This window comes from Dromaius novaehollandiae, chromosome 1, assembly GCF_036370855.1.
Source record: "Dromaius novaehollandiae isolate bDroNov1 chromosome 1, bDroNov1.hap1, whole genome shotgun sequence".
NCBI lineage: Eukaryota > Metazoa > Chordata > Aves > Casuariiformes > Dromaiidae > Dromaius > Dromaius novaehollandiae.
The window spans coordinates 201,674,244-201,689,473 of NC_088098.1; the positions used below are offsets into that span (position 1 = coordinate 201,674,244).

At 42.6% G+C, this 15,230-nt stretch overlaps 1 protein-coding gene across 3 annotated transcripts in view; it reads left to right on the forward strand.

Annotated features, from left to right (window-relative positions):
• Nucleotides 1-8,366, forward strand: part of ALKBH8 (alkB homolog 8, tRNA methyltransferase) — a 48,080-nt gene extending 39,714 nt beyond the window's left edge. For all 3 annotated transcript variants that reach the window (XM_026100172.2, XM_064505069.1, XM_026100174.2), the window contains 2 exons: nucleotides 6,414-6,563; nucleotides 7,680-8,366. In XM_026100172.2, the coding sequence (XP_025955957.2) occupies nucleotides 6,414-6,563; nucleotides 7,680-8,249 (720 nt within the window). In that variant the 3' untranslated portion in view covers nucleotides 8,250-8,366. The remainder of the gene's footprint in view (nucleotides 1-6,413; nucleotides 6,564-7,679) is intronic.
• The last annotated feature ends 6,864 nt before the right edge of the window (nucleotides 8,367-15,230 follow it).

A 15,230-nucleotide genomic window follows, 5' to 3' on the forward strand; every position in this document is an offset into this window, starting at 1 on the left:
GGGTGGGGGGTGCAGTCTGAAATCCCCATAGGCAGTAGTTCTTTTCACATATCCTCTTTTAGCTCTCTTTGACCTGGTGGCATGGCTTATTTGTGAATCATGTCACTTTTGGCTGTCCCACCTCAGGCTCTCTGTGCGCAGGCCCAATAAATAAGTCCACATAAGATTCAAGGGGGAGTGTTAAATTCAGCACAGACTTCTGGCCTTTCCCTTTCTCATTCCTTTTCCTCACTTTTCCACCGTCCTGACATAATTCTTGCTAACGTTCTCATCTTCCCTGTCTTGCTGTCTGTACTTAACCCAGTTTTACTCCTCTCCCTTCCCATTTCGAAGACATGAGGCACATACAGATACAAATCAAGAGATTGTTTTTATTGCAAATACTTCAAAGGGTTTTTAGTGGGGGGCAAACTTTCTGTTCTTCCTTTACCAAAAAAAGTCTTCTTGAGAGGTATGCATTATGCTATCTGCTGTGCCCTGTTCAGAATTGTCTGATTCTTTGATGTGTTTGAACTATGAAACACTTTGAAATCCATCAGGCTTGAAAAAATTCTATGTAAGACAAAACATTCATTATTAATAACAAAAGTCAGACTTGTTTATCTGTTTCAGGAGTTTCTGTCCTGCTATTTATATTCAGCTATAAAATGTAAGTTGTTATTTACAGCCCTGTCTGTATTTGTAATGCATTTATTGTCATTACTGCTCCTATAAGCTAGAAAAAAACCAACTGATTATAAGTAGGCATGCTTATGCCTGACTGCTGTAGCCTGAAAATAATTGTTAATGCTAAATACATTTCAGTCTTTCACTCCAGACTGATCACTTTCCTGTAAGAAAAATCAGAAAACCTAACGAGAGGGAAAACATTTTCCAGGGAATCGTGTAGGTCACCTGGTCGTGGAATGGATATGGTAAATTGCTCTTGTATAGGTATGTGGTAGGCTTTTAAGCCAATATCTCTGCAAGATGCTGTATTCAGAACCTCCCAGCACCATTTTCTGTTTTCTGGAGCCCACATTTAACCAGCTAAGGGGAAGTAAGAACCTACATCTACTGGCAGTCAAATGAAAACCAGACCCTCCGTGTTACAATCTTAGGAGTTACCTGTTAGTGAGGACAATGAGACGATCCAAGGGGACCCGACATTTTGGGAGCAGATTAAACTGTGCAGCAATATGTTTTCTACTGAGGAAACAAAATATTTGTGACCCATTTGGTTCCATTTACCTGGTGAAGCTCGTGGTCACAAAATACCAGTGAAGCCAAGCACTGAGCAACGGTCATAGGGATTAAACTCTTGTAAGAGATATAAGAGCACTTTGTTCATAAGTAAATCAAACCCCCATTCTTTGACCCAAAGGAAAGTGCCAGCAGACAGAACTTTGCAAGACATTTTTCATCTGGTCAACTCATTAGAGAATATGTCCTGATGTTTTTTGTGCATCTTTCTCTAAAGCAACTGGTAAAGACTATTATTTGCAGCAAGATACTACTTTAAACAGTGTGCCATTTCCGTAAGTGTGAAAGTGACTGATGTCAGTTCTTTATTTTGTGGATATGGATTTGTGGGTAACGAGAATGCATTCATTCCTTAATGGAATTTTACCTCTGTTTCCTTGCCATAGTGCTCTATAAGAAGCACTGAAGAACATCTGTTAGCAATATATCAGTATTATCACTAGTAGCCACTCTGTTTGGTGTGGTATATTGGATGAACCAGCAAGTTCAACCATTCTCTTTATCTGACCGAGAACGCAGCAGTCTTTTTGTCTTTTTGTGTTCCTTCTGGGTTCTTATTTGGGCTCAGTGGAAGGGTCTGATTGCAGTCATATTTCTCATATTGTGTTAATTCCATTTACTGTGAGTTGGACATGGATCCGAAGGTGAGGGGTTGCAGAATATGCTTCATATATCAGATGCATCGTTGGGATAAGGGGAATGCTCTTTAGATACAGACCATCAGTTTTGTCCCCCTTTACGCACATTTAACCAGCTAAGGGGAACCTTTCTTGCCCCTTTCTCTCGGTGAACAGGAGTCATTGAAATGATGTGAGATTTTGGGCTGAAGAGAGCTCAGGAGGAACTGGGCAGCAGGAGCGCAAAACCAGAAAGAACACCAAATTGCTTAACTAGATTCTGACACTTTGTCATTGAGAAATGGACTTCCCAGTTTAGACACAGCACTTTTTTCCCATGGGTGCCCTGACTGTATGCAATAGAAAAACAAAACAGTATGTGAAAGAAATGCCAGAGACCTGACTCAGACCAACTGGAGCAAGGACATTTTTCTTTCTTGCTGTGGTTGTGCTCTTGTCTCTGTTTCTACCTATGTGTGTGTTTGCTGGAATGTAATTTGGTTCCTTGAGGCTCTTGTGCTATTAGTTACAGCTGAGGTGTTTCTCTGGGGAAACAGATAATTTCATTTGGTGGTTGCATTTCAGAATTAGCTGTAGTTTTCTTCATCAGTTTCTAATGAGTTGAATCAGCCAGGTTTCTAGAGACTTAAATGAACTAATTCTACCAGGTAAGAGTTAGTTATAATGAGATAACATACAGAGAAGATATATAATGGTGGGCAACATTGACCTGTCTTTATTTAAGTTTGCAGGAGGATTTATCTTTTGCAGAATTGCAGTAACATTAAAAAGTAAGCTATTTATTTAGTGTGTTTTGGCCCCGAATGATCCATTCCAAGCCACTGCACTGAATAGATTTTATAAAAATTATTTTGGCCACCACTGAAAAGCAGCCACTCCTGGCTGAAGTGGTGGAGGTGAGGTTGCTGGGAACCCAGAGGATCAGGATGGGATTCTGCCTGTGCCCAGGAATCTAGTATGGAGCTGCTGGAAACTCGGGCAAATCACAGGTTTAACGTTTCTCTCTCCCCTCCCTTCTCCCCATCTTAATCTTTTTTGTTGTTTTTCTCATCTGTCTAAAGGTTTGTGTTTCTTGATGTGCCCCAAATAGAGGGTTTCATATGTCAGAATGACCACACACCTTTGTCTCTTCTGTGAGGTTTTGCCTTCTTTGGGGTTCCACTTGCAGAGTTGCAGGTCTCAAGACTATTGCAGCTTATACCGAGACAGATTTTCTGGTTTAAAACAAGAGTTGGATGCTTCCAGTGTTTATCTGGATACAACTAAAACCAGTGCCTAAAAACCCTCTAAAAAGCATAAGGGGATTCTGAACCCTAACAAATAGGTGTCAGCGTTCACTCTGGAGCTTCTGTAGGCTGTTGTTCCCATCATGAAAAGCAGTGGAGGGAGGTATGAAGGTACTGCCAAAAAGACATAGGAATGGCTGCCTGAAATAAAATCAGTGAAACTTGAGAGGCAGACCTCCTTTAAGGAAATATTAAAAGGTGTAGAGCCACTTGATGAGAGGTGGGCTGGCTATGAGTGCGTTCAGCTGAATAGTCAACCATGCTATTTGAGATATATATGAGATATCAGGTGGCTTAAGCAAGGTGTTTGATTTGGAGAACTGGGAGAAGAGGTAGAAGAAATGATTGAGATAATAGGATATAGGGAACCTTACAAATATATACAGCCCACCAAGGGATGTACTGGATTCCCATGTTTTTGGACACTGAAACTAACAGTAATTCCTCTACCTTTCTCTGCTGTTCTAGATGGGATGTCAGCCAGGACAGTATCCTGTGCTGAGCATAAAACTTAGAAAAATGAACTGGCAAAAATTAAAGCATTCCAGTTATGTTTCAAGATTGTTTTTAATGGTTTGATTACTTTTTTTTTTAATTGGAGAGAAAAGTAAAACTATTCTAAATTAAAATATTTATTCAAACTGTTTTCTGAAAATGAAGCTTCATCATACCATAGCTTCATCGTGCTTCAGCATGTAGAAATCAGTTAGTGATAGAATTAGGAGAAGTAGAGTTTGGGTCTCTCTGTTGCTGTAAATGTTTTCTAATGAGACATCTCTCTCCTTTTGAAAAATACCACAAACATTCATAAAAATGATAGGCTGGTTTTCCAGCTGTAAGCTGGCATTGCTCCACTGAAGTTAGCTGCTTTATACTAGCTTATAATTTTCTAGAAGACTGAAACCAATATATGTTGATTTTGAATGAATACATGGTTTTTGTAAACTATAAAACTCAGGCATATGGTGATTATAACTCTTTAAAAATAAAATTCTGAGGCAATTTTAGGAAGGATGCTAAATGTGCTTAGCTCCAGTACCAAACAGACTTGTGGTGATGCCCCGTATTTAGCATTTATGCATAAACATGCAGCACCTATTATAATGTTTGCATTAAAAAGATCTCAAAGTTAGGCCTAGTATACCTTAGAGCAGCTGGTGTTCAAATCATTCCATTTGAAGGTCTCCGTTTTCATTGCAAGATGGAATCTTTTTGCTTTGGATGTAGATTCACTTTAATAACTATGACATTACAAGTAAGCCTGACTTCATAATTATTTGATATAATTTAGATGCAAATGAGGCCCTCACATTCTGGCAGTCATGCCTTTGTTCTCATTCTCAGTTCATTGAATTTCATCAACATACAGTGTAGTCCTTTTCAAGGTCATTTTAGGAGGGGAGGATTGAGTTCCTTTATCCAGCTTGTTTGTGCTATAAAAGCATCGGGCCAAAATGATTCTTTCCGAGCAAGCTTGTACTACTGGAAGATGAGAGTATTCTTCTTCCTCCTCTTTCTGCCGGTAGTGAATTTGGTCTTTTGATTTTTATTAAATTACTGAATGCTAGTGTCTTAATTGCAAAAGTAGTTGAAGGCGCTGGTAAAATGAGCTGTGGAATCTCTAACATGCACGTTGTCAATTAAATCCAATCCATGATGAGAGTAATTTAAAAATGCTCCAATTGGCTTCCAGTGTGAAGTGACAGAGATCTGTATTTACCTCTAAGTAAACACGAGTTCCCTTTTATTCATGATGAATACTCACTCAGTGCTTCAGTAAACTCAGAGGAGAGGCCAAGGAATAAATGGAAAGAAAGCAATATCACAATTGATCTTTTCAGGTCTGTTTTGAGATATTTGGGCAGGACAGTATGTACACATTTGTAGTGCTGTTTTTATAGACTTTGGACCAAAACCAAAGTGTGAGGGACCTAGTAAGGGCCCTCACTAGGATGAAGCTGGCTTGGAAGCTCTCAGAAAATGTGACTGGAACAGAATCCTGGTTTTCTTCAAAGTTGTGACTGTAGATTTGAAAGCTAAAATAATTTGAACTGATAAAGTAAAAAGTTATGATGGAAAATATATTTATTTTCATCAATCATTGCAAAAGAAATTTTTAATTTTAGCAGTACTGTCATCTCTGCTGGGTTGATTAACCAGAGCAAGTTGTTTTCTATTCTTCTTCCATCAAGGATGTTTTAGTATTCTTTCTGTGTCAGATAAAAGAAACAGTCAGCAATAATTATTTAGGAACCTGAATCTGTTCTTTTCTATCTGCTTTTTGCCAATTATTCAAAACAAAAGTAAATTTCCTATTCTCAGGCAAGCTGAATTTGAAATATGACTTGGTAGCAGGGCTTTGGTTTGAGTATTCTGTTCAACATGGCAGATCTGAAAATGTGGATGAGGCATGCCTCGCTCCATTTGTTTTTACGGAAGAATCTTGATCAGTTTGAATTTACTGTTTGTATGCAAGCCTGTAAAAAATTTCTTCTTGATGCTTTTTCTTACCATCTTTGACTTGGACACTGAGGAAGGTTCAAAAGGAAAAAAAGAAACATTTTATGAGAAATGATTCCTGTAGCTCATATCATTTGGAATTGGAAAATTTAGTTGTGCTGGCTATGAAAGTTTGAACTGTGTATTGTGATTTTGAGAGTGAAGAACTGTGACTGAGTACTTCCTTACTTATGCTGAAGTGACAAAATCTGGGTGGTTAGTGAAGCTGTGCGACACATACTTAAGTGGTGCCACCAAAGGCGCCAGATTGGTGTTTGCACTTGTAGATTCAGCTTTTGTGAGTTTAGTATTTGGCTGCTTAAAATCTTGTCAGGTTACAAACAGCAATTGAAAGGAAAAGAAAATGCTGACGTTAGGGAAGGTCACATCTTCCTTTGCTGTTTTTCTAGTCTTAAGATAGCTAAAGAGCCCATTTCTTTGGGGAAAGTTAGTCTCAAAGCTGTCCTGCTTTATGATGTTTCAAAATCAAGTGCTATAATGAGCTATCTAATAGCCAATCTGCCATCTTTCAGTTTTAAGTAAGCATTAATCTTTTTTTCTTTTAGTCCAGATCCAAGAATCACATATTCCTCTTATTAAAGGCTATTCTACCTCATTTTTATTTTAAACTAAAATGTGTTGCCTCAGTAGGAGATTGAGATGACTCTATAAGTATCAAGTGAAAATCATTTTCCAGTCCTGTAATTATCCTCTTACAGAAAGCATTTCATTAAACTTTTCATAACAGATTGGCTGTGATCGCAGCAAAAACCTTGTGGATATTTGCGGAGAAAAAGAATTCCAGGCTTTTGTCTGTGATGCCCTGTCAGTGCCAATCCGGAGTGGTTCTTGCGATGCCTGCATCTCTATTGCTGTAATCCACCACTTCTCAACAGCAGTAAGTCACCCCTCTCTCTGTGCTTCTCTGTACCGTTACATTGCTGTACATCACTGTATTGCAGACAGCTACAAATATTGTTAAAAAAAAAAAAAAAAAGCAGTTTTTTGGAAGCAAAAGAGAAGGAAAAAGGGGGGGAAAGAGGAGTTTTGCATTTGGTGTAACCAATTGTCAGGGCAGAGTTAAGCTGTTGCACTGCTGCTGCTTCTTAGATATTCTCTTCACATTCCCCCTCTCCTTATCAGGCACCCTTGCTCCTCCTAGCACTTCGACCTTCTGGACATTTGTGTTTCATTTTGTTCTGCTTATAATTAATGGCCCTGGCGAAGGGGGCCCTGCTTTGGGAGTCAGGAGGTGCGTTACTTCCTGGCTCAGATCTTGAACATGTCATGATTTTTTTTTTATTTTGTGCCTTCATTTTCCATCTGCAAAGAAGAGCAGGGATGCTGCCCATTTGCCTGCCATGTCTCTGGGCTGTGCGAGCTTCTCCTCACAGGAAGTCGTAGTTGTAACACGTTCTACCGCTATGGAGCCGTGATCTGCAGGGCAGCTGCATGGTGTCTCCATACCTGAAATACAGCAAATGTCTTCATGCACTGCATACAAAAGTGGGAAGCAGTCTGTTTTGGAGAATGCTGCCATATCTTTGTTGAGAGTGGTCAGAGGACCTGTGTTTAAGTCATAGATCTGACTTGTCTGGCTGTGGACTTAAAGTGTGTTTGTATCATAGGGTAGATTTGAATCTGAGATTTTAGATGTTGATCAGCTTTCTTGAAAAGACCATGTGTCATTTCCAACTGGGGTGACATGTCCAGAAATCCTGGTCAACAGTATTTTCAAATGGAAAGAGAACTGTTCAGGAAAATAGCTTGGGTCATGGGTGTAGAGTTGATTTACATTATAAATTATTTACTACTACTTGGCTGTAGTGGAGCATGGCACTACATGCTTATACATGTCAGACAGAAAAGGACACTCTCCAAAACAAACAGTGGAAAAAATTCCTCTTATCTTTATTGTACGTTGGGGGGGACAGTAAGAAGGAATTACTGCTGGTTCCATTCACCTGTATGTCTGTTTATATACTAGCTTAACACTTTTGCTTTTCCTTTATAGGAGAGGAGACTGGCTACTATCCGTGAATTAGCCCGTCTTCTAAGACCTGGTGGAACAGCACTCATTTATGTCTGGGCAATGGAACAAGAATACAAAAACCGGAAGTCTAAATACCTTAAGGAAAAGAATGATAGTAAAGGCAAAGAGGAGGAAATAAATACTGACGTGGCCCAGGGACTGCTACGTGATCAGATGCCTGATGGCAGCAGCCAAGACTCAGCAAGTTCTGACCAACTCCTTAATGACTCTAAGGACAAAGGCTGGCATGCAAAGCCAGTAGCAGACTCCAGACTGCCCGTTCACACTAACCGAACCTCCTTCCACTCTCAAGACTTGCTGGTTCCCTGGCACCTGAAAAGTGACACTAAAAAGAAGGCAGAAAGTGCTGATACACTGTCGTTTCCAGCTGGCTCTAAGGAATCGCAAGAACTCAGCCCTATTCTCCACCGTTATTATCATGTGTTCTGTGAAGGAGAACTGGAAGCAGCATGCAGATCTTTGGATTGTGTGAGGGTTCAAAAAAATTATTATGATCAGGGAAACTGGTGTGTGGTTCTGGAAAAGCTGTAGGCCTGTGGTGCTTCCTCCATTGCCTGTTTTTTTACAGGATGGAGGAGATACTTTTAATGCAGGCTGCAGCTACTACCTCTTTCAAAATAGCACAATAAACATTGTTTATTGAATTTATTAACTGAGTTGTTATCAGTATCTAGCACTGTGTGCATGTGTTAACAAAATAATGGCCAAACCCAGACAGTAACTCTGCAGAGTGTTTATTTTACTTCAGTGAATTACAGGAAAAAGGATTAAGTGTGTAAAATGCTGGCCATGGAAGTCACTAAGGCCAGCATTCAGCTGGGCCCAAGGTAAATAGTTTCAAAGAAAAAGGGCCTGGTTCTCCATTTTTTTACACTGGTATGGTTATGCTGGTATACCTGCAGTGGCCTCCCTGCAACCCACCAGCTAACTGGAATAGAGATCTGACCTGATTATTGCAACTGGCAATTATGATAAAGCTGATTGCAGTATGAAACTGTGGGTCAGGGAGGAAGAAGGAATCAATGGCATGTGAAGCAGTTTGACTGACTGAAGAGCCCAGTCATTGCCTAAAGTCCAGCAGAAGGCCTATTTTCACCTCTGTTAAGGGTCACAAATCTCTTTCAGCTTGGAATTTAATCTCTTTTCTTGGTCATGGTCCTTCTTGTTTTCTCAAGGGAAACTGGAAAGCCAATGGGGACTTCACGGTTCCTTTTCTTTCCTTGACACTCAGACAACCACAGTTCATGCTGTAACTCCCTGAATTTCTCAGGCTCTTCACTGAAGTGCTGTTTGAAAGCTCCTCTGAAGTATGACACAGTTGCCTGGCTGGAATACTCTGACCAGCTCTGTTAAATGCCTGACTTTCTGAGAGTGCAGGGCTCTGTCCCTGCAGGACTGGAGATTGTGGTGTGGTGCCAGATCTGATGGATGGAGGTGCCCTTGGGGGAAAAAAAAAACAGGAAAAACATTAAATTGAGGGCAATGTTGGTGCAGATTTTCTGCAGAGTAGTTTCAACCCCTAAATGTCAGCAGTGGAATAAGTTTTATTTATTGTATTTCAGAAAAGCAAAAGACTCGAGCAGAGTGGAGCTGATGCTATCCTGGCTGAGTCACTGTTTCAGCAGCCATTACTGCCATTGCCTGGAAAGACTAGCACAATTTATTTAACACAGCTCTTCTGCTATCAAAGGAGTGTGCTACCTGCAATGTGTTTTCAAAATTAAAATACAACGGATTGGCTTTTGTGGAGTGAATGGCTATTGGTATCTCTGAAAACCAGGAGTGCTAGGCTTTGCCTTCATTGCCTGTGGTTGTAGCAGGATCTATAATACAGGCAGGTCATTGCTGTCATAACTACTGGCATCTAGACCAAGGTGCCCATCCTGAATTGTGGGGACTTTGACGACTTTTGTCTGCCTTCCTCTCTGCAGTTCTTTCCCCCATCATATAATGGGGAAAATCTGAGGGAAAAAAAAGACAGTGATAAGAGAGGAGCTTGTTGCCACCACAATCAATCTGGCCTGTGCCTGGCTCGCTCTCCGCTTCCAAAGAGCTTCTCAGCTGCAGAAACTGCCCTGCTAGCAGCAGGTCTGTCCTAGCTAATTTCTTTTCCTTGTGCCACATGTGGAGGCAGAGAGGCATGTCCATGGCAGACGTTGGGCATATTCAGGAGTTGGTTTGCACACATGCAGTAACTACCACGTACCTGGGAAGCACTGGACTTCCCATACACTTACAGATTGGCTCTTCTGGTATGCAGTGCAGCTCGTGACTTTAGGCAGGAGAGGCCTTTCCTTCTACGAGGTAAGGTCAGCCCGTTTGCAGGAGCTGGGCATTGCTGATCCTGACCTGGTGATGTGAGCTGGCACTGGTGCTGTCGAGGGAGATGTGGTGCTGGAATGTGAAGCCCTGCCAGTCTGGAGTGAGAACCTGAGCTTAGCACTGGTATCGATAGTGCAGTTTCTAGCACAGGAGCAATTTGGTGTTTGAACAGCACTCTGTGGTGCTGACACGCAGGAGAAAAGTTGTCTCTCAAAGACTTGATTTAAACAAGAATGTCAGATATGGGGAGCAGAAACTGAGGCAAAATTGTGACAAACTGGCTGATGCCACAGGTGGAGATAGCAAAGTAATCCAGTCCCCAGCTGTATTGCAGGACCAGGCTACCTCTGTGATCTTGAAACATTTACAGCGTAGCGAAGACTTTATTTCTGGACTCCAGACAATTACATCTTTCCTGCCCTTGCCTGGAGCAGGGCTTCTCTGCGTATTAAAATGAGGATGGCTGCAACCTGAGAAAATCATGGCCTTTGCAGTCAGCACAGAAGTTCCCAGTCCAGAGACTCTAAAGCACAGCCCGTGGCAGTGACTGCATCTGCTTGACAGGTCAGTAGGACTGACAGCTGTTCTCTGGCTCTGCTTTTTGCTCTTCATTTCTCCCTAGTTTGTCTCTTACCAATCCTTCTTTTTGCTGTTTCCTATTTTCCTCCTCTTCTTTCAGCTCCTTGCTTTTGCTCATAGCTGACATGCTGTGTGCAGAGGGTGGCCCTGAGACGACCATCCTTATTGGTTGTTTTGGTTGCTGGGTGAGGAATTACTTGATTCCAAAGAGTTTTGGCCTTATCAAGTGTTAGTGTTAACAAGCAACTACTTATAAAACTGCAAGGATAGCAGACCTCAGTCCTTTGTCCTTGAGTATCTGGCACATGCATTGCTCTTGCTTCAGCCTAATGGCGCTGCTCCCAGCATACGGCAGGCCTCAGCATGAGCCCTGTGTTAGGCCTGACGACCGAGCAGGAGTCGAGTGAGCGGTTACAAGCTCTGCATACTGGTTTTGAAGGATTCGTCCTGTTTTGTAGGGAGTGCCCCAGCACGCTCTCTTCCTGAGAGCTGTGGGGGGCTTCCAGGGGCAGCCGGGCTGGGCCTCATAGCCAGGGCCCATCCCACCGCCCCTCAAGGGAGCAGGGCGGCCAGGGGCAGAGCCCAGTTCGCCAGACGTGTCTGCGGTGGCGAGGCAGGTTCAAGGTCAGGCCAGGGAGTTGGTCTGTGGGTCGGGGCAGTGGTGCAGTGGAGCTGTAGCACAGGTTGGGGTGAGATGCTGTCAGGGTCCTTCCACTGTGATCTGAAAGTGCAGCCCCAATTAGGAGAGCTGAGCTCTTCTGAGCAGCTGTCTCTCCAAAGGAGGCTGTGCTGGGCTGAGGGGCCACTGAGGTACTGCTTAAAACATCCTCCTTGCTGTTACGGCCAAGATCTGAGTAGGAAAACATTCACTGGCTTTCTGCTATTAAGCTTTTCCTAGGAAAACATCTACAAATGTCAGTTAAATGTTCTCTTTGGTTTTGCTTTTTCAGGTTGATAGTGCAACGAAGTAGCATTCTTTGTTTCTAGAGGTGCTTTCTGTTGAGTGCAATGCTCAGTCAGCAGTCCTTTCATTTTTGCCTGTTATTTCAGATTACCCTGGATTGTGTTCGTTTTGGAAAAGGTAGCAGGACCATGTCCCTTGTGCTGTCTGCATAACCATGTGTTTTGCAGTGCCTGGATTCCTTCTGAGCACACAGCAGCTTCTCCATTTGCTTGTAGGTGCATTTCCATAAGGTTATATAATGTGGTGGCAAGAAATGCAGTCCTGCTTGAAACTTTCCAAAGTGCTGCTGTATCCTGACCTCAAGACAAATCAGAGAATTAGTCTGTGGCAGTGCTTGATCACACAAAGACCTGAGTACTCTTGTTCTGACAGAGGAAAGCACAGAGATGGTGCCTCGAAATGAACCATTTTGTTGGCTCTGAGTCAGGCATGAGTTTAAGTGTTAAGCTAATCTAGGGCTTGAATTGCACCAAATAGTCACAAACCCTGAACAGTCAAATATGGACCCCATGTTACAAAGTGATCTATTTTTCTCTGGCTCTTTGGCTCCCACAGAGCTCTTCTGCTTCCCTCCACTACCCCTGCAGAGACAGCATTAGGCAGTGTCTGGTGTAGCATTAAGCACTTCTTGACTGTTAAGGCTGATTAACTTGATTTCTTGAGTGCTGCATAAATGAAGAAGTCAGATTCCCTCTTTCACTACTTTTATGGTGAGGCTCTTGGGATGTGAGAAGCCTGAGAATAGAGTCAGACTTTACTATTAGCCTTTTGACTACCATGCCAGCATTGCTGGAGTTTTCCTTCTTTAGCTAATTCCTTTTAGCTAATTCTCAGTCACATTTCTCATCTATTCCATCCTGTGCCCAGAACAGAAAGTGCTGATCTTCCTTTCCCAGCCAAACCAGCAGTGATGGGTCTCTGTTGCTCCTGATTCTGGAAGCCGATTGTGGCATGAAGAACGCCAGCTTGTGTAACACTGACTTGAGGGTTAAATGTACAGTATATAATTCATTATTGAAGTGTTTTTTCCTGATATTCCTAATTCCTATTTCCTGATATTCCTAATTCCTCCTGTACAGAGGGCAGAGTTCGGCTTGTCAGCAAGGCTGGTGAGCCAAAGGCCCAGCCCCAGGAGCAGGTCCAGCTCTGCAGAGACTTTAGAGCTGGCAAAAACTGGGACTTCAGGGCTGGAGTTGGGAAGACTCTTGAGTACCTCCAAGGCTTGGAAATGTTATGAAGTATTTCTGTAATCAAAGTCAGACAGTCTCCTTAGATGCTCAGAGTACGTAAGTGGTGAAGGAGAAAATGACAAGGGAGGACAACAGGTAAATGTTAATAAAATGTATTGCAGAGGTTTACCGAGGAGCCCATTACACAACAGAATTATGTGCCACAACAAATGCCCTCTGCAATATTCACAGCTTTTTTTTTTGTTTTCTTTTCCTGGAAGTGTAATGAGCTGAAACTCTTCAGGGTCAACAGTCAGATTTAAATGTTACAGGTTTCATGATGCAGTGGTTTTCACACTAATTATGCTCATTTTTTGGCCTTATTTAAATAACAGTTGTATCAAATGGTTATTCATTGTCAATCTAGAAGAAAAAGAGAATAGCAAAGCTTTGCATGGGTATGACCTGTGCTGCGAATGCCAATACAGCCTTTGAGATAATCGTCGCCTGGTGTCCCAGAGCAGGGTAATCACCTTCAAAGAGCCTCTCAGTATGCCCAGGAGTAGGGAGGTGGGAATTCCTTCTCTGCCCAAATATGACCATTAATTTAGCTCTGGACATGGGCAGGCAAATGTCTGCTGTTGTGATTAGAGGTGGCAGTTTATTTTGGGATCACTCTCCTCCTTGTTCCCAGCCTCCTGTACCAGGGACTGTCAGGCTGCCCCACCTTATCCAGCACCGGAGACGATGTCCATCAGCTGATGGGTTGCACTGTCGTGCCCTGACAGAACAAGCACTGTGGAGCAGCAGAATATTTATGTGCTTGAAGTTAAGTACATGAACAATGTGATCTGTTGGTTCAGAAAAGTGAAGTCTGCAAAGCTCTGAGAGCTCCTCTTGCCTTCGTGCATGTCACTTAGACTGAAATCCTGATGCAGGGATGCCAGTGACCAAACTTGCTGACAGAGAGCCCTGAAAAGTTACATGGGAGCCTCAGTCCTTTTTCAGGTACTGGCCTCATCAGATTGAGCAGAAGATGAGCTTTCCTACTGCTCCTTAAGGCTAAATAGATTCAGCATAAGAGGACAATGCAGTGCAGTGAGAGACAATTTTCAGTATATTTTGAAACTTCACCAATAATTTTAACATGATGGAAAAATTCTCGATAGATTTATACATCATTCCTTGATCAAAGCAACAAAACCTACTTGGGAACCTATTTTTGATGAAGTTTCCAAATGATCATTCTAAGAGAATATTTAGGTCTTTACTGAGCAGTGGGAGCATCAAGTTTGTTACTTTCAAGAGACATTTCAACATTTGTAAATTTGCAATGCTTGAAGCTGCCTGTTTTTCTCCAGAACCGTTTCCACATTTTTACTGAATTTTGTCAAGATCTTTATTTTTGTATGTGCAACAATATCCCAACATGTTTTTAATTAAATCTGTGGTGAAAAGTTTTTGGATGTGTTTACTGAAAAGTTCAACTTGTGGGGGGAAAAAAAACATTTCTGCATGCAAGAAATTCAGTACAAAAATTTTACACTTTCATTTTAAGTAACTTCCTATGTTCGTTAAAAATATTTCTTATTAAATGTAAGAAGCTGATACAGGAAAATCCCAAGTACACTCTCCCATAGCAAGCCATGCTTCAGCCATTGGACTGGCTTCTTAGTCTGTAAGTAAGTCTGGTAAGTAAGCTGTGGCCCCGGGTAAGACTGAGTGGTGTCAGGGACTTTCCTTGGCCCAGAGACCTGGAGCATGGAGTGCTCTTCAGAGAGGTGGTAGAGCAGCATCTGGCATGGCAGTGATGGGAGCTGTCAGTGCCTTGCAGCCAGCAGCTCTTTTCCTCCTCTCCTGGTTTGCCCACTCTGCTTGCCCAGGGTCAATGGAAGGGCCTTTTCAGCCAAAGAACTCCTCTGTCTCTGTTTTCCCCTAGGCCAGAAACGTCCTCGAGCTTCTGGACAGTGTCTATGACACCTTCCGGACGTCCTTCTGGAGCTCGTGTTGGGCCATGCGGACTGCGGCCATCAAATTAACCGGTGAGAGACAAAGCTGCAGTTCTCTTCTGCTCCTGCCTCCAAGAGGCAGCGAAGGGCCAGCTCCACTTTCTCTGCAATGGGGTGGGAATAGCCGCCTGCCTTACGAGGCTGGCAGCAGGAGGAATTAGGGAAGGGCTGTAAAGGGGCTGAAGTCTCTGTAAGGAAAAGCACGGTGGAAGTAGTGTTCCAGATGAGGCTTAGCCTCTGCCACACAGCTTTCTCAGCTCTGCTTCATGCCTTTTCCTAGGAAGTTAAATGTAGACGGGAGCCTGCTGGTTTCATATCTAGCACATTCCTGTGCTCCCCAAAGCCCATCCTCAATGTGCAAGACGAGTTCGAGACTAGCCTGGGAAGTGGGGCCACCATGGGAAGTGTATTGGTGTTTACGCGTGTGCATTGTGTGAGTAGGTGTGATCCTGGAAAACGCAGATGCCCG